Source organism: Hibiscus syriacus, unplaced genomic scaffold, assembly GCF_006381635.1.
Source record: "Hibiscus syriacus cultivar Baekdansim isolate YM2019G1 unplaced genomic scaffold, ASM638163v2 tig00111689_pilon, whole genome shotgun sequence".
In the NCBI taxonomy this organism is placed as follows: domain Eukaryota; kingdom Viridiplantae; phylum Streptophyta; class Magnoliopsida; order Malvales; family Malvaceae; genus Hibiscus; species Hibiscus syriacus.
In genome coordinates, this window is record NW_024063154.1 from 539,911 (window position 1) to 562,880 (window position 22,970).

General features: G+C 33.6%; 1 protein-coding gene and 1 pseudogene across 1 annotated transcript; both read left to right on the plus strand.

Moving 5' to 3' along the window:
• The first annotated feature begins 5,688 nt into the window (after positions 1 to 5,688).
• On the plus strand, positions 5,689 to 8,776 carry LOC120167530 (transcription factor bHLH110-like). Its single transcript, XM_039176524.1, has 7 exons — positions 5,689 to 6,048; positions 6,324 to 6,915; positions 7,462 to 7,590; positions 7,679 to 7,744; positions 7,935 to 8,000; positions 8,284 to 8,343; positions 8,419 to 8,776. The coding sequence occupies exons 1-7, from the start codon at positions 5,909 to 5,911 to the stop codon at positions 8,575 to 8,577; spliced, it is 1,212 nt and encodes a 403-aa protein (XP_039032455.1). The 5' UTR covers positions 5,689 to 5,908; the 3' UTR covers positions 8,578 to 8,776.
• A 910-nt stretch (positions 8,777 to 9,686) lies between these two features.
• On the plus strand, positions 9,687 to 22,470 carry LOC120167495 (annotated as a pseudogene).
• The last annotated feature ends 500 nt before the right edge of the window (positions 22,471 to 22,970 follow it).

Here is a 22,970-nt window from a genome sequence, read left to right on the forward strand (position 1 = left end):
CAACACACTTGAATAAGAAATGGGAAAAAAGAAAGAAAAAAATCCCATATAATATGTAATAATGTACTGATTATTAAAAGTAAATTAAATGGGATTCATTAATTAGTTAAGTGATTAAAGATGATTATATTGTCTTAAAGTGTGGGTTTCAAATCTTGACATTTTTGTCTTGAAATTGTAATACTTTTTTACTTAATCAATATATATATATATATAAAGGCAAATTAATTGATATACAAATAAATTTTAATTTATAAAAAATTATCTATTTTAAGATTTAAAAAATTCTATTTAAGGTTTAGAATTTGAGGCTTAAATTTTAGGGTTTAAAATCTTAGATTTTAAAATTTAAAATTTAGGATTAATATTTTAAAAATAAATTAAAAAAAGTAAAAAGTAATTTAAAAAATTAAATAGACGGATTATATATCTAAATAATAGAATCATGTTTATGAGTTTTTTTTATCTCTTCAAATCTAAACTAAAGAATTAAACAATTCTGGAATAAACACCTAAAATTAACTTTTGTATTACAACCATAAGTTCCTTTTTTTTGTATATGTACATACATGATTGATTCATGACCATATTAAAGTTACATCATACGGTTATTGAATCAAACTATCATCATAATAATAACAGCAAGTCAGCAACAACAGTAATAAATCATTTAATATGATGTTATATGTCAATTAATCTATCACCCATCCATCATTCATCATTATATATCATACATAATGTTAGATTATACTTTAAGAAAACACAAACTTTTAAAATTATAATAATAATAGTGAATCATTTAGTATGATGTTAGATTATATGTCAAGAAAAGGCAGACCCTTATGGGGTGGGAAGATGTTGGATGTTTTCCATTAGATATATATCAACAGTGCTAATGGTAATTCTTCCGAATTAGGACAATTGATAATTTGATATACGTAACTAATATAATAGAGCTTAGGGGAAAATTAAGATAATAAATTGAGAACAATCTTGGCATTCTTTTTATAAAATTTGAGAACAATCGAGTTACTCGAGTTGACGACTCCTATTTTATTGCTTAAACTTTATTTAATTTTTTCAAGTCAAGTTTATTAAAATTGAGTCTAACTGTTTGAGATTTTGTTTACATTTAATTATAAATATTTATAATGTTATGATACTAATTAATTCCAATTTAAATATAGCTTTCTATAACTATATACGATATTCATATATATAAAAAAATACATTCTTCAATGTCAGTAATGAATGATAAGAATCATCAACACTAACATAAGAATATAACAATGACGATACACTGATAATTGACTTTATCACAATTCAAGCATAGCATAAATAAGATTTTTGTGAGCACTTATTAAGAAAATTAATTTAATAGTTTAAAATAGATCAACGAGATAACTAAATAAATGTGAGAAGAAAAAAAGTATAATAAAATTATAATGTGTAAAATAAAAATGAGAGAAATAAGAAGAGAAAAATGTGAAACAATATAGAAGAAAATAATGGGTAATAAATGTTTGGGGACAAAGGTTGGTTGCACTATTCTCCTAAATATACAATTAAAAAATTAAAGAAAGAGAAAACAATAATTATATTTAAAAATACTTATTCATTTAGATCATGGTTGGGTGGTCAAATAATTTATATTGTCTTACTAATTTGTATATATTTAAATCTTGATATTTGACTTGAAATGTAATATATCTCTTCTTAATAATATATATATATAGTCACTATCATGAATTAATATTTTCCATGAATTAAAAGAAAAGTTAGAATAACCTAATCCAATATTATGTAAAAGTTTGGATAAATTATACGATATAATAGAGGGAGTGGATGTTTGACCCTTACTGCCTAGTCTCAAAAATGGCAACTTAGTCTTTAAAAATAAGAAAGTAAGAAAGTATGATCGACCCCTAAAAAATCGATTAATCACATCCCAAAATTGATTTCCAAACTACTAACAACCTGGGGTTCGTTTGTTTAACGTAATTTTTTTTGGAAAATATTTTTCTCATTTTCTAGTGTTTGGTTGTAGAAAAACTAGTTGGTCAGCGTAAAATATTTTCCTGGTCAACAGAATTTCCTTTGTGTTTTTTGGAAAATGACTTACAGTCTGATTTTCCATAAGTCATTTTCTGAACTTTTCACTTCAAAGAATATATACTCAAAATAATTTATTTTATGAATTTAATATTAATAAAATATTTTAATATCATTTTAATCAAAATATTAATTATTAAAATATTTAAATATATTTATTAATATTTATAATAATATAATATATATTTTAATATTAATATAAATTAATCAATTATATTATAATATATATATATATAATAAATTATTAATAAAATTTATATCATTTATTAATTTCATAGAAATAATATTATTAAATTATTAATAATGAATATATTTAAATATTTAATATTAATATAATAATATTTAATATTTTAATAAATATTTAAAATATAATAATTAATATTTTTAAAATATAATATAACACTATTACTTTAATAAATAATTAATATAATTTATAATATTTTTATTTCAATAAAATATACCAATATTAATATTTTTATTAATAAAATTATAAAAATAATATTTTAATAATAAATAAATTATTTAATATTTAAAAATAATAATATTAAGTTTATGATAAATAATATTATTTATTTTATTTAATATTTGTAATAAATAATTTAAAAAAATCATCAACTAGTGGAAAAAGGATTTTAAACATACATCGTAAAACGTTTTCTAAAAAATATTTTCCAGAAGATATAATTCATTTTACATAAAATATTTTATGGAAAATATTTTCAGTGAAACAAACGAACCCTATTTTTACATATAAAGAGATGATAACAAAACTACATGAATTATTAATTAATTACATGAGTGAGTGAAATCTAACTACAAATAATGCTTTTGAATATTGACCAGAGTTTGGAAATGGTGGTAGCTCATATTTTATGTTCAATCACATAAACAGTGTATATAAACTATTACAAGTGAAATGTGATGTAGAAGCAGCTTTTGAAATGCATCTTGGAAGGTAATGAACTTGGGAATATGGAAAAGAAAACCACACACACTTTGCCCTCTTTCAATAAGGAAGAAAAGTGGAGAGATAAACAACAAAGTGGAAGATGGGGTCATGCCCATCAACTTTTATACACTCGTTGTGGGGACTCATTCATCTAATTCAAATCATAATAATTTAATAAATAAGATCTTGCCTAATTCTAAATTTGAATTTAATCTTATCTAGAGGAGAAGGGAATGAAAATTCTAGACGAAGAAAGAAGAATATTCTTAGTAGGTTTAGAATCCATAACCTAAGAAAATATGAGAGAACGAAGATGAACAATTTGACCAACCGATCAAATGTGCTTGCTCACGCTTTAATCAATTTTATATAAACACTTTATGAATTATACATATTAAGTAAAAGATTTATTTTTATCACTTTAATTAATACATGTATAATTGCATGAGGAGAGTGAAAGGAGGCATTGAACAGAAAATTTGAGAAGGTGAGAGGAATTTGATCATAGGTTGGACCAAATTATGTTTAGAACCCGTGGATCTACACTCACATATTTGTAAATTTTCAAAGGACTAATAAATTTTTATATTCTTTCTTTCGTTAAAAATTTAAACATAAATAAACTTATTAAATGATTGAAGTGGTAAAAGGGGAGTATTGTTCTCCTTTGAAGATTCAGATTTGAATAATTACGTCTACAAGGTTGTCAATGACTAAAAAGGATTTTGAACTGATATTATCTTGTAATCACTCTACTTATTAAAAAATTAAACATACATAACTTAACATATTTTATGTTTATATTATAATATTATATTTTATCATAAATTTAGTTATGATATAATATAAATTATATCATATATAAAATAAAATAATATATTACAATGTTAAAAAGGAACAACATTAAATTAAGAATCGATTGGTCTTATAGGATGATGTATTAGGTCTTTTAAGCAATGTCAGTAGTTCAAATCCTGACATTTGGAATGGAATAAATTAATTTGGAAGAATCACTCTCCTAATGAATCTTTGTAAAATTCGATCCGAAATAGTCAATCAATAAATTGAATATTGATGATTAAACTAAAAGAAAGACAACATTAAACTCATGCCTTAAATGTTACCATCCAAATGTTACCCATATTTTAAATAAGATCAATTTTTTTTATTAAAATTTAGTTTTTAGCATAATATTTTTCTTCAAATTCTTTCCAATATTAAAGTTCAAATGAACAGTTTTCTATGAGTTCTAACAATAAACGAGACAAAGAAATTAAAATCATAATACATCGGTAAGCTTTAGTTTGCGGCATTGGTTGGAGCATGGAATAATAATAAATTAATGCTTCTTTATGGGTTAATATATGATCATCATGATAACACACCACGAGAAACCTATTCCATTTACGTTCATTTTCCTATTCTTTCCCCTTAAAAAACTATAATAAAAAAACATTATAAACATATTTGATTTAATATTCAATATAGGAATTATATAAATTTTATTTATCATCAATAAATTAAATAATGATATATCATAATAAGGTTTTAAAATTATTTTTTAATAATTTACTATAATCTTATTTATTGATTATATATAAAATTATAAACCGCTACATCAAATACAAACCCAAAATATTTTTCCAAAGAAATTTCATCATATTTATATAAGTAAATAACTTTTGGTGTGAATAATTTTAAAGAAAAGGAAACTAAAATATATAAGAAAAATGAACCGAGTTTATGATTCATACGCAATTAGCCAATTAGAACTTAAAGATTGTTAATTTAGTTCAAATATAAACAAATAATAAGCATACAACAGAAATAAAATAGGGAAGAAAATGAAAACTGTAAACGATAGTGGGGGAAGAGAGTGCATGACAAAGGAAGGGAAAGATCTTCGTATTTTTGTTCAATCAATATAATACATAATGAAATGGAAAGGATTTTAAGACTCTGGTATCTTTTAATCAGCAAGCCATGTATACATATACGGTTTGTGGGATGGGGAAATTCCCAGCGACTGTCATAGCTATTTCTATATCATATACGGTTTGTTCTGATCATATCTGCATCACAAAGGACATATCTATCTGAAACAACACCTCCTTCAACCATTAGTGGCAGTGTAAAAAGGTGCAATCCCACCTGCATTGGGCAGGCCGAAGTTCAAAGCATAACTTCATGTCTAAAATTCTTTAAAAAAAGAGAGAGAGAAATGGGATGTATGTTATTTATCATAGCCGACATATGTTGTATATGCCACAGGAGAATGTTTGTGGTAACAAATTATAATATTTGTTAACTACATCGGTGATTATATATATATAAGCAATATAAAAGGTGATTATATATGGTTGTTATCATTTCTCTTCTCAGACCTTTGTTGAAAGTCTTGGGATTGAAGGCAGGGATCTTAATCATGGCCTTGAGGAAGTATTAATCATTTATCTGTAATTGCAGCGAACTTTTCTTTTCTTTTTTAAATAAAACAAAGCGAGTGAGTATTTTTTTAATGCAAAATCGTGTATGGAGGGATAGCTGCAAAAAAGTGTGGATGAAATAAATTATTAAAGGGGCGAGGGAGAAGGGATTGTTGAAGCTCCTCTCTCTTTCTTTCTTTAAAAGACTGCTTTTAAGATGGAAACCTGAAAGAGGAAAAGAAAAAAAAAACTGGGAAAAGTTGCTTAGGTAAAAGTATAAGGAGGTGTATATGTGGGTGTCACCTGAACTGTTTTTTGATTAGAGTGAGAGATTCCTTGAAACTAGCAGTGTAGTGAAATTTTAATTACTAAATCTTGGGATTTTCAAGCCTCCTTTTTTATTCCTTTTAAATTTATCATTATGGAGTCGGAAAATCCCCATCACCAACACCACCAGCTTCAAGACCAGCTTGCTAGGCCATCTTCTTCTTTACATATCTCTCCCTGTTATGGAGTTTCAAGCTCCCATGCTTGGACCCCAACAGCCCCAAGTATTGCTTTGTAAGTTACCCTTTCTCTTATGAAGCTTTCTACAAATATATTTGTATCTTCATACTTCACAGGCCATTATGAACTTTACTTTAACTCCCTTCCGATTTGATGTGCATCAATCACAATAATGTAGTTCTAAATTTTCTTATTTAGCGGCTCAAGAGAATATTTTCTTTTTCTTGCATTGTTTTCGGATTCCTAGAACTTTTGGGTTCACCAAGTACAGTATTTCATATATTCTTCTTTTTTGCTAATTTGCCTCCCTACCCTCTCTTTTTTCCCAGCAACTTGAGTGAGTTCAATCCAAATTATAATGAGGATATGTTGCACTCAAGGCCGAAAAATGACATTTTAGCATCTCCTCAAAACAGTTCCATGATCCGAGACTGGGCTAACAGCTCCTCAAGCGTCGGAGATTCTCGTCAGCTGCCTCAAGCAAACTACTTGAAGAATAACGAGCAAATGGATTTGAATGATCTCAGCGAGAAACAGTTGTTCAAGACAATATCTTCTGGTTTCCCAATGTCTTCTGCACAACCAGAATTTTACTCGAGTACCCAGAATTGTTCTATCCCTAGGAATAGTTTTTCACCAAGTAGTGGGAGTTTCAGCCAGATTTATCCTAGTATAAATGTTTCAAGTTTGAACCAAGTTTCTTCTCCCCGGAATATACCAAGCTCCTTTGACATGAATATGGAGGCCTTGGATCCCTTAAATCCTCCGAGATTTAGAAGAAGCAGTAGATTTAGCTACCCTTCGGAAGATCATCATGACAGTCTTGGTATACACAAAGAGATCAGCCCTTCTTTTGGTCTCCATCACCACCATAATTTGCAGCAGTCAAATCAAATGCCAGAAGCTTATTCCCCTAGTCAAGTAAGTGTTCTCTATTCTTTCTTGTACCAGCATTCATTTCTACTACAAACCATGCCTCAAGTACAAAACATTATTGTAATTCTAACACTACACTGCATGTTATTTTTTTAATTTTTTTTTTTTTACTTCATGCATTGAACATAAATCATGGAGTTCTGCTGAGAGAAGATTGGGCGAAACCATTATAAGATCAACTAGCTAGCTGTTCAGTATTTACAAGTGTTTAGCAAATCATAACATCCCTATTATACAATCTAATACAGAATTAGTTAACAAGAATAATAAGTAGAATGTGATTAATTGATGAAGCACTTTCTTAAATGATCCTTAGGAAAAAGATTTGAAAAGTTGAAACCTTTATTCATAAGTAAGAACTAAGAATACTATCTTGTTCAAAACCATGCCTAATAAAGCAAATATATAGGGGACACCCTTCAGCTTTAGTCGATGTATGCTTATATCTTTACCAGAGCTTTATGCCTTTATTTATTTTTTTCTTTTTGGATTATCATTCAACTGATCTTTACTCTTTGCACTCCATGAAAGATGTCACCCTTCCCCACAGAAATAACAGAGGCAAAGAGACCCGGCATTTTATCGGAAGCAAAGGCAACTGCAGCAACAGCAGTGAAGAAAATTCGTTTGGAGTCACGCGCCTCCTGCCCTCCATTTAAGGTGACCAACAACTTAAACTTTGACATTATTGATTGTTAATTTGCATGTTTTCCGACCTGAAGCATTATGTTTGATTTTGCATCAACAGGTTAGTAAAGAGAAACTTAGGGACAGAATTGCAGCTCTACAACAATTGGTTGCTCCCTTTGGCAAGGTAAAAGAGGAAAGAAACACAATCATAAACCACTACCAGTAGCTGCATATACTGATAAAAGGGAAAGAAAACAGAAGAGAGTTCTATTTATTAGTAATAGTACTAGTTTAAGGTTTTCGATATGGTTATTGGTTAGTGGAAAATGACGAGGTTATTTTTGCATGCGACGGTGGTGGGGAGAATGCCACAGACAGATACAGCGTCCGTACTAATGGAGGCTATTGGATACATCAAATTCCTTCAAAATCAAGTTGAGGTACCATCAGTATCGCCTTCCCAATACATTCTCCTCGAATTTTACGATTTTCTTCATTATTATGTTTTTACTATTATCTTGACACATTCTTAAAATATTATTTCCACCTCAATATGTGATCCATCGGAAACGGCCACTTGAGGGGTACTGCTAGAAATTAACCCTAAAATATTCGGGCAAACTAGCTGATAGGGTTATTTTCCACTGAACAATCTGTAGACCTCAACCCTTACTTTCAGATCTGTATCTGTCACTGAATGATGAATATATTTGCTTTTGGCAGACATTAAGCGTTCCGTATGTGAAGTCATCTCGTAATAAAACATCCAGGTCCAAACAAGGGGTAAGCGAAACCTATCTACAATTGCCAACGGAAAAATATAAACTTTTTCAAGTAAATTGTTTCAATCATCTTCAGGGTTCAACGATGGAGGATGAAGATGAAGAAGAAGAAGAAGGACAGCCTGATCTCAAAACTCGAGGTCTATGTCTAGTGCCATTGTCATGCATGTCTTACGTGACTAACGACAGTGGTGGCTGTATTTGGCCGCTGCAGCCGCATGACTTCACCGTCTGAACTGGAGAACGACTGCCTCTGGTTAGTTTGGAATTGGAAGCGAGAAGAGATATTAAAAGTCTTGGGACATATATATTATGAAAAAAAAAACACTGATCATCTTATTAGCCCTTAAGTGGGCTAGGAGAATAATAAGTGCTAGCCTTGGTTTCCATGGAACAAATTTGGTCATCTTGTTTAAATTACAAAAGCTTACAAGACGGACCAAACTTGATCCATTACCAACATTAACTCTTGATTTGAAAATGTGATTCTCATGATAAATAATAATTTCCCATGTAATTTGAAACTTTAAGACAAAATTCTCTCTGATTTAGATTATTTTATCTATTCATGTTAAGGAAATAAGTTTCTTATTAACTATTTATTTTTAGGCAGCATATTCTTTACTTATTTTATAAATCCAATGTTTGTTCTGCTAATAATTGCCGAGGTTCAAAGCATGTTGACATTATAGTCGTAGGAACGCAAATTGTTGCATGCCCATTAAATTATATTTTCATAGTCAGATCACATTTACAATGGTTACCTTTACAAATACATGATTTGTATATGCATGGTTATTTATAAAGAAATATAGATATATATTACCTTTCAAAATATTTAATAATAATATTTAGTAATAACAAATATTAAAATATAGAAGTATAATATTTTATTTAATGCGATTAATTTTAAAAATTATCTCACATTCCCATATAATTGTTTTTTACAGAAAGGAAATTCTCTGGTTCCTATATAAATATTTAATGAATCATACATATCAACACAATTTTCTCATAATTTGAATCAATATATTGAAATATACTAAATAACTTTCTCAAGAATCATATTTCAAAATATTACATTCTCAAAATTAGTTTTTTCAGGTACTGATTTCACTTTAATCCATGCTTTGATTCTATAATGACTAGTTTTTTAATCGTCAGAGCATCCTGGTGCAATATTTTCTTTATCAATTTAGTTTTTAAAATCTGAGGTCTAACCGAAAAACGAAAACGAAGTGTAAAATTCATTTAAGATGCGTTCTCATCAGGAAACGAAAATTTATAAATAATTGACACCTGACATTTATTTTTTGTTGTGGTATAGGTGGTGATCGGGGAAATATGGTTTCGTTGCAAGGACCGGTGATTTGCCCCGCCTTTCAGAACAAACAAGTTGGGGTTGATTCGCTTATGATAAATAGGCCTTTACCATGGGCAAGGTTGCTTATATGGGGATACAGAAGAGAGATTGATGGAAAGAGTAAGTCATGTAAACTGATATTTCGAAATTGCAAGACCACGGTGCATTGCAGTTTCAGTCCATCTTCAGATGGGAATGGGAACATGGGTGAGAGTTTAGACGAAAACGATGAAAATTATGTTAATTCCTGTGTGGTCGAAGCTGGTATGTGTGCGCTGATTAAGCCAATGATTACTTATTGTTTGGTTCTTGTTGCTGCTTCTGTTGTCTCCTTTAAATTGAAAAATAACGTGTTTCCTATGTAATTGTTGACTGATATATTTCATAATCGTTTCATGTAGATGAGGTGAAGTGTGGACCTGATGGAATTATTATTAAAATGAGGGATGGTAGTCACTTAAAATGTATTCATAACAATCCTCAAAGTGGGCATCTGCCCAATTATATGCACCCCATCATGCCATTGTTCTGAAGATGGAAGATGGGACTGGGCTTCTTCTACCAATCATCGTTTGTGTGTGAACATTATCCCAATCTTTTGTATTTATTTATTACCATTCCCAGTCATAATAAATTTGATGATCTGTGGTTTTAAATTCAGTGAAGACGCCAAGTGTCTAGCGCAAAGCAGCATTGTGCAATGTCCGAACTGTATGTCATCTTTTTATCTTCCTCATTGAGTCCGGATTTTTATTTTCCTGTCGTATGGGATATATTGCATTTGGGGTTGTCACTTGCCATTATTTCTAGGTTAGACCTACGCTTTATCATGTTATTAAGGACATGGTTGAAATGATGGGCTACTCGGTATGATTACTTTTCTTGTCCCAATATTTCAACAAAATTTATTTTCATTTTGTTTCTACTTACCATTTTGACATCTGGATTGTGAATTCTGATAAAATTTTCGTTCTACTGCAGGTAAAGCTTGTTAGAATTGCTAAAAGAGTGCATGGGGCCTATTTTGCTCATTTATACCTGACAAAGGTATAAATCTACTTCATGTGCGGACTGTGGAACATCTGTTTGCTCTTTCTCTTTCAGTGTATTTATCTGATCTGCAACACTGGGATATTCGTGTAGTCTTCACTCAATGTAGATGTTGCTAAAAGTCAGCACCGAAAGGTGCAAAATTAATGCACCGAAAAAAAACTGGAAATTGTTGATTTTTTCAATAATGGTAAAATCTCATTTTAGTCATTATAATTTAGAGTATTTACAAATTAGTCCTTAAGCTTCAACTATAAATATCCTAGCTCATTTAACTTCAAAACCATCTCAAAGCATTCTAGCTTTCTTACAATACTAGAGAGAATTTAGAGAGTTTCTTGAGAGTTATTTTCTCCTTTTTATCAAAAGAGAATTATCATTGTTTTCTCCTTAGTAGATCGAGAGAAGTTGTATTTCCTATTTTCTCATAGTGAAATTCTTCTACCGTTGCCCGTAGTTTTTATCATATATTATTTAGGGGGTTTTCATGTAAAAATTATGTCTTCTTTATTTTTATTTTTATTTTCTCAAATTATCAGTTGCGATTTTGCTCTATCCGATAGTCGTCTTCCGCAACAATTGTTATCAGAGCCAGATTAGAGTGTGTAATATCTGCTTATTGTCTTTGTGGTTGCCACCAAAAGATTGATCTTCCAACATAAGAAAGTAAGAAGGTATTATCCATTCTTTGAAGGTTCTAGAGAACTATTCAAGATAGTGAAATAGTGGGAGCTATCCGTAAAAGAAGCTATGGCAACGAAATTTTATATTGAAAAATTCAATGAGAGAAATTTCTCATTGTAGAAATTGAAGATGAAGGCTATCCTGAGGAAAGATTGTTGTCTAGCAGCTATCAGTGAAAGGCCAGTGAATTTCACAGATGACAACAAATGGATCGAAACGGACGAGAATGTTATGACAAACTTTCATCTAACATTAGCAGATGAAGTATTGTCAAGCATCGAGGAGAAGAAGACAACTAAGGAGATATGAGATCATCTCACCAAACTGTACGAGGCCACATCGTTGTACAATAAAATTTTCCTTAAGAGGAAATTGTACACTCTCCGTATGCCAGAATCTACTTCAGTGACGGAGCACTTAAACACACTGAACACTTTATTTTCTCAGCTTACATCTTTAAGATGTACAATAGGAGAACAAGAACGTGTTGAACTTCTACTTCAAAGTCTACCAGATTCGTATGATCAACTTATCATCAATTTGACAAACAGTAATGTCATCAGTCTAGTCTTCGATGACGTTGCAGCTGCTGTTCTACAAGAAGAAAATCGGCGCAAGAACAAGGAAGACAGACAAGTAAATCTGCAACAAGCAGAAGCGTTGACAACGACGAGAGGGAGATCAACAGAACGTGACCAAAGTAGCAGTCATAAACATGGTAGATCGAAGTCGAGAAGCAAGAAGAATTTAAAGTGCTACAACTGTGGAAAGAAGGGCCACTTGAAGAATGATTGTTGGAGTCTAAATAAAAACTCCAATCCACAAGGCAATACCGCAAACACTTCAGATGATGGAGATGCTCTATGCTGTGAAACATCAACCACCGTGGAAGGTAGAAAAAGATATGCAGATATATGGCTCATTGATTCGGGAGCAACATATCACATGACCTCAAGAAGAGAATGGTTTCATCATTATGAACCTGTCTCAGGAGAATCTGTTTATAGTTGCAATGATCATGCCTTAGAGATCATTTGCGTGGGAACCATCAAATTGAAGATGTATGATGGAACAATCAAAGTTGTTCGAGATGTGCGGCACGTGAAAGGCCTGAAGAAAAATTTATTATCCTATGGATTGTTGGATAATAATGCAAGCAAGATTGAAACACGGAAAGAAATTATGAAGGTGATCCGTGGAGCGCTTGTGGTGTTGAAAGGCGAAAAGATAGCAGCAAACTTGTACATGCTGAATGGAGAGACTTTGCTAGAAGCAGAAGCCTCTGTTGCCTCATGTAGTTCAGATTCTGCAATGTTATGGCATCAGAAACTTGGACACATGTCAGAACAAGGAATGAAAGTCCTTGTGGAGCAAAAGCTACTTCCAGGCTTAACGAATGTATCACTTACTTTGCGTGAGCATTGCATAACAAGTAAGCAACACCAGTTGAAATTCAACACATCAAATTCTAGAGGCAAAAGTGTTATAGAATTGGTTCACTCTGACGTATGGCAAGCACCAGTTACATCCCTAGGCGGAGCAAAATACTTTGTCTCATTTATTGATGACTACTCCAGGAGATGTTGGGTGTACCCTATTAAGAAGAAGTCAGATGTGTTTTCAACTTTCAAAAACTTCAAGGCGCTGGTGGAATTTGATTCTGGAAATAAGATCAAGTGTTTTAGAACAGATGATGGAGGAGAATACACAAGCGAAGAATTTGATGACTTTTACTGGAAAGAAGGCATCAAAAGACAGTTCACATTGGCGAACACTCCTCAACAAAATGGAGTGGCAGAGCGGATGAATAAAACCTTGTTAGAAAGAACAAGAGCAATGTTGAGGGATGCATGCCTAGAAAAATCATTCTAGGCAGAAGCAGTCAATACTACCTGTTATTTGGTGAATCGAGCTCCATCAACTGTAATAGAGCTGAAGACACCAATGGAGATGTGGACTGGTAAACCAGCTGATTATTCAAACCTCCATGTATTTGGAAGTATTATGTACGTGATGCACAACTCCCAAAAAATTTCAAAGTTGGATCCAAAATCCAAGAAATGCAAATTCTTGGGGTATGCTGATAGGGTAAAAGGGTATCGCTTGTGGGATCCCACTGCCCGGAAAGTGATCATCAGCAGAGATGTTGTCTTTGTAGAAGATAAACTACAAAGAAAAGAAGATGATGATAGCGTTGAAAAGTCAGAGACTACTCAGATACATGTGGAAAAAGAGTTTGAAAAAGAAGATTCTTCTGAAGCAGAACCAGCACATGATGAACAAGAACCAGAGAGTTCTGAAGCTCCAACAAATCGTCAATCAGATCGTGTGAGAAGACGTCCCAATTGAAACTCAGATTATGTTATAGAAGGTAATATTGCATACTTCCTTTTAACAGAGGACGGTAAGCCATCAACATACCAGGAGGCAATAAACAGCTTAGATGCTTCACTGTGGATGATGGCGATGCAAGAAGAAATTGAAGCCCTTTATAAAAATAATATATGGGACCTTGTACCACTACCACTAGGAATGAAGCCAATTGGTAACAAATGGGTCTTCAAAATCAAGCGAAATGGTGACGATCAAGTTGAGAGGTATCGTGCAAGACTGGTGGTCAAAGGATATGCTAAAAAAGAAGGTATTGATTTCAATGAAATATTTTCTCCTGTGGTTCGACTAACAACAGTTCGAGTAGTTTTGGCAATGTGTGCTACATTGAACTTACATCTAGAGCAGCTAGATGTTAAAACAGCTTTCTTCATGGAAATCTTGAAGAAGAGATTTACATGCTCCAACCTGAAGATTTTAAAGAAAAAGAAAAGAAAAACTTGGTTTGCAGGTTGAATAAATCTCTGTACGGTCTAAAGCATGCGCCGAGTTGTTGGTATAAGAGATTTGATTCCTTCATTATGTGCCTTGGATACAACATACTTAATGCAGATCCTTGTGCTTATTTCAAGAGGTATGGTGATAACGATTTTGTTATATTACTGTTGTATGTGGATGACATGTTGGTTGTAGGAGACCCAACAAAGATCATATTGAAGAATTAAAGGCACAACTGGCTAGGGAATTTGAAATGGAGGACTTGGGATCAGCAAACAAGATTCTAGGGATGCAAATTCACCGAGATAGAAGTAATAGGAAGATTTGGCTTTCACAAAAGAATTACTTGAAGAAGATCTTGTCACGATTCAGCATGCAAGATTGTAAGCCAATTTCTACCCCTCTTTCTATTAACTTCAAATTATTGGAGAGACTTTGCTAGAAGCAGAAGCCTCTGTTGCCTCATGTAGTTCAGATTCTGCAATGTTATGCCATCAGAAACTTGGACACATGTCAGAACAAGGAATGAAAGTCCTTGTGGAGCAAAAGCTACTTCCAGGCTTAACAAATGTATCACTTACTTTGCGTGAGCATTGCATAACAAGTAAGCAGCACCAGTTGAAATTCAACACATCAAATTCTAGAGGCAAAAGTGTTATAGAATTGGTTCACTCTGACGTATGGCAAGCACCAGTTACATCCCTAGGCGGAGCAAAATACTTTGTCTCATTTATTGATGACTACTCCAGGAGATGTTGGGTGTACCCTATTAATAAGAAGTCAGATGTGTTTCAACTTTCAAAATCTTCAAGGAGCGGGTGGAATTTGATTCTGGAAATAAGATCAAGTGTTTTAGAACAGATAATGGAGGAGAATACATAAGCGAAGAATTTGATGACTTTTGCAGGAAAGAAGGCATCAAAAGACAGTTCACAGTGGCGAACACTCTTCAACAAAATGGAGTGGTAGAGCGGATGAACAAAACCTTGTTAGAAAGAACAAGAGTAATATTGAGGGATGCAGGCCTAGAAAAATCATTCTGGGCAGAAGCAGTCAATACTACCTGTTATTTGGTGAATCGAGCTCCATCAACTGTAATAGAGCTGAAGACACCAATGGAAATGTGGACTGGTAAACCAGCTGATTATTCAAACCTCCATGTATTTGGAAGTATTGTGTACGTGATGTACAACTCCTAAAAAATTTCAAAGTTGGATCCAAAATCCAGGAAATGCAAATTCTTGGGGTATGCTGATAGGGTAAAGAGGTATCGTTTGTGGGATCCCACTGCCCGCAAAGTGATCATCAGCAGAGATGTTGTCTTTGTAGAAGATAAACTACAAAGAAAAGAAGACGATGATAGCATTGAAAAGTCAGAGACTACTCAGATACATGTGGAAAAAGAGTTTGAACAAGGAGATTCTTCTGAAGCAGAACCAGCGAGTTCTGAAGCTCCAACAACTCGTCAATCAGATCGTGTGAGAAGACGTCCCAATTGACACTCAGATTATGTTATAGAAGGTGCATACTGCCTTTTAACAGAGGACGGTGAGCCATCAACATACCAGGAGGCAATAAACAGCTTAGATGCTTCACTGTGGATGATGGCGATGCAAGAAGAAATTGAAGCCCTTTATAAAAATAATATATGGGACCTTGTGCCACTACCACTAGGAAGGAAGCCAATTGGTAACAAATGGGTCTTCAAAATCAAGCGAAATGGTGACGATCAAGTTGAGAGGTATCGTGCAAGACTGGTGGTCAAAGGATATGCTAAAAAAGAAGGTTTTGATTTCAATGAAATATTTTCTCCTGTGGTTCGACTAACAACAGTTCGAGTAGTTTTGGCAATGTGTGCTACATTGAACTTACATCTAGAGCAGCTAGATGTTAAAACAGCTTTTCTTCATGGAAATCTTGAAGAAGAGATTTGCATGCTCCAACCTGAAGATTTTAAAGAAAAAGAAAAGAAAAACTTGGTTTGCAGGTTGAATAAATCTTTGTACGGTCTAAAGCATACGCCGAGGTGTTGGTATAAGAGATTTGATTCCTTCATTATGTGCCTTGGATACAACATACTTAATGCAAATCATTGTGCTTATTTCAAGAGGTCTGGTGATAACGATTTTGTTATATTATTGTTGTATGTGGATGACATGTTGGTTGCAGGAGACCCAACAAAGATCATATTGAAGAATTAAAGGCACAACTGGCTAGGGAATTTGAAATGAAGGACTTGGGATCAACAAACAAGATTCTAGGGATGCAAATCCACCGAGACAGAAGTAATAGGAAGATTTGGCTTTTACAAAAGAATTACTTGAAGAAGATCTTGTCACGATTCAGCATGTAAGATTGTAAGCCAATTTCTACCCCTCTTCCTATTAACTTCAAATTATTGGAGAGACTTTGCTAGAAGCAGAAGCCTCTGTTGCCTCATGTAGTTCAGATTCTGCAATGTTATGGCATCAGAAACTTGGACACATGTCAGAACAAGGAATGAAAGTCCTTGTGGAGCAAAAGCTACTTCCAGGCTTAACGAATGTATCACTTACTTTGCGTGAGCATTGCATAACAAGTAAGCAGCACCAGTTGAAATTCAACACATCAAATTCTAGAGGCAAAAGTGTTATAGAATTGGTTCACTCTGACGTATGGCAAGCACCAGTTACATCCCTAGGCGGAGCAAAATACTTTGTCTCATTTATTGATGACTACTCCAGGAGATGTTGGGTGTACTCTATTAAGAAGAAGTCAGATGTGTTTTCAACTTTCAAAAACTTCAAGGAGCGGGTGGAATTTGATTCTGGAAATAAGATCAAGTGTTTTAGAACATATAATGGAGGAGAATACACAAGCGAAGAATTTGATGACTTTTGCAGGAAAGAAGGCATCAAAAGACAGTTCACAGTGGCGAACACTCTTCAACAAAATGGAGTGGTAGAGCGGATGAACAAAACCTTGTTAGAAAGAACAAGAGTAATGTTGAGGGATGCAGGCCTAGAAAAATCATTCTGGGCAGAAGCAGTCAATACTACCTGTTATTTGGTGAATCGAGCTCCATCAACTGTAATAGAGCTGAAGACACCAATGGAGATGTGGACTGGTAAACCAGCTGATTATTCAAACCTCCATGTATTTGGAAGTATTGTGTACGTGATGTACAACTCCTAAAAAATTTCAAAGTTGGATCCAAAATCCAGGAAATGCAAATTCTTGGGATATGTTGATAGGGTAAAGGGGTATCGCTTGTGGGATCCCACTGCCCGCAAAGTGATCATCAGCAGAGATGTTGTCTTTGTAGAAGATAAACTACAAAGAAAAGAAGACGATGATAACGTTGAAAAGTCAGAGACTACTCAGATACATGTGGAAAAAGAGTTTGAACAATGAGATTCTTTTGAAGCAGAACCAGCATATGATGAACAAGAACCAGCGAGTTCTGAAGCTCCAACAACTCGTCAATCATATCGTGTGAGAAGATGTCCCAATTGACACTCAGATTATGTTATAGAAGGTAATATTGCATACTGTCTTTTAACAGAGGACGGTGAGCCATCAACATACCAGGAGGCAATAAACAACTCAGATGCTTCACTATGGATGATGGCGATGCAAGAAGAAATTGAAGCCCTTTATAAAAATAATATATGGGACCTTGTGCCACTACCACTAGGAAGGAAGCCAATTGGTAACAAATGGGTCTTCAAAATCAAGCGAAATGGCGACGATCAAGTTGAGAGGTATCGTGCAAGACTGGTGGTCAAAGGATATGCTCAAAAAGAAGGTATTGATTTCAATAAAATATTTTCTCCTGTGGTTCGACTAACAACAGTTCGAGTAGTTTTGGAAATGTGTGCTACATTGAACTTACATCTAGAGCAGCTAGATGTTAAAACAGCTTTTCTTCATGGAAATCTTGAAGAAGAGATTTACATGCTCCAACCTGAAGGTTTTAAATAAAAAGAAAAGAAGAACTTGGTTTGCATGTTGAATAAATCTCTGTACGGTCTAAAGCATGCGCCGAGGTGTTGGTATAAGAGATTTGATTCCTTCATTATGTGTCTTGGATACAACAGACTTAATGTAGATCCTTGTGCTTATTTCAAGAGATCTGGTGATAACGATTTTGTTATATTACTGTTGTATGTGGATGACATGTTGGTTGCAGGAGACCCAACAAAGATCATATTGAAGAATTGAAGTCACAACTGGATAGGAAATTTGAAATGAAGGACTTGGGATCAGCAAACAAGATTCTAGGGATGCAAATTCACCGAGACAGAAGTAATAGGAAGATTTGGCTTTCACAAAAGAATTACTTGAAGAAGATATTGTCACGATTCAGCATGCAAGATTGTAAGCCAATTTCTACCCCTCTTCCTATTAACTTCAAATTATCCTCCAGTATGAGTCCTAGCAGTGAAGAAGAGAGGATGGAGATGTCTCGAGTACCTTATGTATCAGCAGTGGGAAATTTAATGTTCGCTATGATATGCACAAGACCAGACATTGCACAAGCAGTGGGAGTGGTTAGTCGGTACATGGTGAATCCAGGCAAAGAGCATTGGAATACAGTAAAGAGGATCCTGAGATACATCAAAGGGACCTCAAATGTTGCATTATGTTACGGAGGATCAAATTTACTAATCAATGGTTATGTAGATTCTGACTATACAAGAGATTTGGATAAAAACAAATCTACTACAAGATATGTGTTCAAAGTTGTTGGTGCAGCTGTAAGCTGGGTTTCAAAATTGCAGTCAGTTGTGGCTACATCTACAACAGAGGCAGAATATGTAACAACTACACAAGCCAGTAAAGAAGCAATTTGGTTGAAGATGTTATTGGAGGAGCTTGGGTACAATCAAGAGTATGTCTCTCTGTTTTATGACAGTCAAAGCGCCTTGCATCTAGCAAGGAATCCAAAATTTCATTCAAGGACAAAGTACATACGAGTTCAATACCATTTCATTCATGAAAAGGTGGAAGAAGGAACGGTAGATATGCAGAAGATCCATACCAAAGACAACATAGCAGATTTCATGACGAAGGCGATCAATGCCGATAAATTTACTTGGTGTCGATCCTCTTGTGGCCTGACACAAACGTAAGCAACATGAAGGTACAAGGTAGAAAGAATGGTGTGAAGATATGATTGTTTCAATCAAATTTTCAAGTGGAAGATTGCTAAAAGTCAGCACCGAAAGGTGCAAAATTAATGCACCGAAAAGTGCAAAATTAATGCACCGAAAAGAAGCTGGAAATTGTTGATTTTTTCAACAATGGTAAAATCTCATTTTAGTCATTATAATTTAGGGTATTTACAAATTAGTCTTTAAGCTTCAACTATAAATACCCTAGCTAATTTAACTTCAAAATCATCCCAAAGCATTCTAGCTTTCTTACAATACTAGAGAGAATTTAGAGAGTTTCTTGAGAGTTGTTTTCTCCTTTTTATTAAGAGAGAATTATCATTGTTTTCTCCTTGGTAGACTGAGAGAAGTTGTAATTTCTATTTTCTCATAGTTAAATTCTTCTACCATTGCCCGTGGTTTTTACCCTATATTATTTAGGGGTTTTCCACATAAAATTTGTGTCTTCTTTATTTTCATTTTTATTTTATCAAATTATCAGTTGCGATTTTGCTCTATCCGATAGCCGTCTTCCGCAACAGATGTCACCAGAGAGTGATGAAACAGAGTCCGTTGCTTTTGACCTTCGACCTTCTGATGCTATCAACATTGCCGTGAGATGCAATGTACCCTTTTATTTGTTATTCTCTAGTATGATTTTTTTAGCATTCCAAATAATTATTCCAGTTTCATGATTAAGGATACCTGAGAGCATGTGAGGGAATTGTTAGATTTCCCCCCTTTCCTCTGTTTATAACCTCGCAAAAATCATAATGATAATGGATAATTGGCTTTCATCTGTTATAGATAAGCACTCATAGGGCTTCTTGTCTATGCTTTCTCACTGACCTCATATTGCTTTTCCATTTTGTTTCGGTTTTCTTGGCCACCGAATTGTCATGTGAAACCATTTTTTGTGTTTGGTTGTGGACTGATTATACTTTTTGCCCAAATGTGAAAGCTTTTTGGAATTATGACCTTGGAAGCCTACCTGGTCTGCAGTGAAGGTACCTATACAAGTGAATAAGTACTTAGCATATAGTGATGGAATGCGAGTGATGGAATGCGAGTGATTGAATCAGGCAAACTGTCCATACAGTCCCCAGCTTCAGATATCTTACCACATACTGAACTGGACCAGTTAGTCTCGAAACCCCTTTGGAGATCGCATTTGCTTTATTTACTGTATTGAAGAAGGAATAAGCAAGTCAATTAGAACAAGAATCATATTGTCTTTATTCATTATTAGCTTTCTTATATACACAGCAGTACCAAACTCTTAATAGCTTAACAGCCGCTCTAACCAGGGTATCAAATTAGCGTTCCGAAAATGTTATTGTGGTCGCAATATTGTGGTCGCGTCACCGTTCGAAACCATTATTCATAATTTTTGCGATGGGTCATGGATTCACGCTGATCGCGATCGATTACGTCCGTAATTAAACGGGAAACAGACGATTGCGCCGATAACGGGACGCAATCACCGTTATTCAACCGTATTTGCCATATCTTAAGAAAAACCTACTGCTTATCTTAACGGACTTTGCTGCAATTGTTATGGAAGATGAAGGAAGGAAGGAGAAGAAATAGAAAAAGAGAAAAAGTCACTGTTGAACCCACATTCATCTGGATCCTTCTGTTTTGAAATCAAAACTTGATCTGTCTGGGTTCCAGTCCCACCTTCCTACTCAACTGTAATTTTTTCTTCTCATCTGGGTGTGGGCACTCCTTGTACATTCTTCACGTTTTAACCAACAAAATCAATTCGTTTATCCAAAAGAAAAGAAAAGAAAAACAAAACTTGATTCTGGTTTGGAGAGAAAGAAGGGCCAACAGAGTTTTCTTCTTTTAGTTTTCTAGAATGTTCATTCAAACGGTTTTAAGATGAGTTTTGTATTTTTTTCGAGTAGTATGTTAACAGCTGTCTCCCACTTTGTTGCTTTAATGGATGTAGTTAGTGCGGTGCACATGGACTTTTATCATTTTATTTTTTAGTTTCAATAAAGAGCTGACCATTTCATTTGTCCAAAAAATATTATGTATTATAAACTTATAATTTTATATTTTATATTTTTTATGTGATTTTTTTTATTAGTTCTTATGTGGATTTTTTAAAAAATAATATAAATAAAAAAATAAAATAAAAATAATATTGATTAGGTACACGAGACCAAAATTACGTGTAACCAGGTTTACAAATACCTGCCTTTTACGGGCCAAGACTCGAAAGTCTCGAATACCTGACATTTCGATTACCTAAAATGTAAGTGTCTGAATTTAAACACCCTTAACATGGGCAATTAAGCCAACAACCTAGAGCTCCCTTAAGAAGCACACCTAAACTACTGGACTAAATCCACTTGGTAATAGTTTACAACATTTTATATATTTTGTTTTTAGCTAAAGACCTTCTAATGTAAGGAAAACAAATTGAATCCAAAAAAATAGCCGGAAGGGATCACACTTGGGTCTTCAAGGGTATTACGACGTGCTCCTATCACTGAACAAACACTCAAATTTGGTTCATGTCTTACAACATAATGTATTTACCTTGTATCATAACAAAAATAATAAAATAAATTAAACATTGATTATTTTAGAGAATATATAACCACCAAAACAAAGCAAAATTAGGCCAATAATAATGTTTTAAGATTAGTTGTGTGAAATTTTAAAAAAATTCACAACCGCGATGGCATCCGTTATGTCCACAACCGCGATAAACGCTACGTGATCGAAAATGTGACCGCGAACGCTATTTAAAACCCTGGCTCTAACAGCAAAACTAACCACATCATCTTGGCACGCCAAATACCAACACATGTAGCACGTGTAGATCAACAATATCAATCTAACCTACTGAGAGAATTAGACATTAAAATCTGTCACGAGATTCCCGTATCTGAATGCAACGTGTTCTGATTTATGTTTCAGGCCAAGTGGTCAGCATTGTCTCGATTCAGAGGAGTTCAAAATTGTCAGCGACTTAAATGAGGCTATTTCTCAGGAACGCTACAAGGATGCTGGTACTCTCCCTCTCTCTGCCCATTTGTGTTCCATAGTGTAGCATTTTTTTCTGTTAATTGTTAGTAAAATGTACATTATGATTCCTGTAAAATTTACAGGAATTTAGAATCGTGGTCCTCGACCTACGACCATCTCAGAGCCTTGGGCTCAATAGCATGAGTGGCTTAAAGTTTTCCGGAGGGTACGGTAGCGGTCCTCACCCCTCGATCATCATTCTTCTTCTTAATGATATGTGGATCAGGAGCGTGATTGGTTAAATTTGCAGGAAGTTGGGAGTTGTGGTGTTTGAGGAATCAAAGTCTCACTTCGCTTTTTAATTTTTTTTATTAATACGATATAAGTATAATTTAATATTTATTTAAAGATAATATTTAATAAAGTGACATTTGAATACTCATATCACTGATATTCTTGGTGCACAAACCTAAGATCTCAAATAATAACAATAATTCATTTACCACCGATGTTGTTTGGTTCGTGAAAAATAAAGTGTTAATATCTGATTTATTAATAAAAATACAATTAAATAATTTTATTTTA

What these genes read in the sequence shown, in the direction of transcription:
- LOC120167530 (XM_039176524.1), top strand. Translation starts at nt 5,909, where the DNA reads ATGGAGTCGGAAAATCCCCATCACCAACACCACCAGCTTCAAGACCAG. An exon ending in AAGCTTATTCCCCTAGTCAA is followed by an intron (nt 6,916 to 7,461) that starts GTAAGTGTTCTC and finishes ACTCCATGAAAG; the next exon opens with ATGTCACCCTTCCCCACAGA. An exon ending in TCCTTCAAAATCAAGTTGAG is followed by an intron (nt 8,001 to 8,283) that starts GTACCATCAGTA and finishes TGCTTTTGGCAG; the next exon opens with ACATTAAGCGTTCCGTATGT.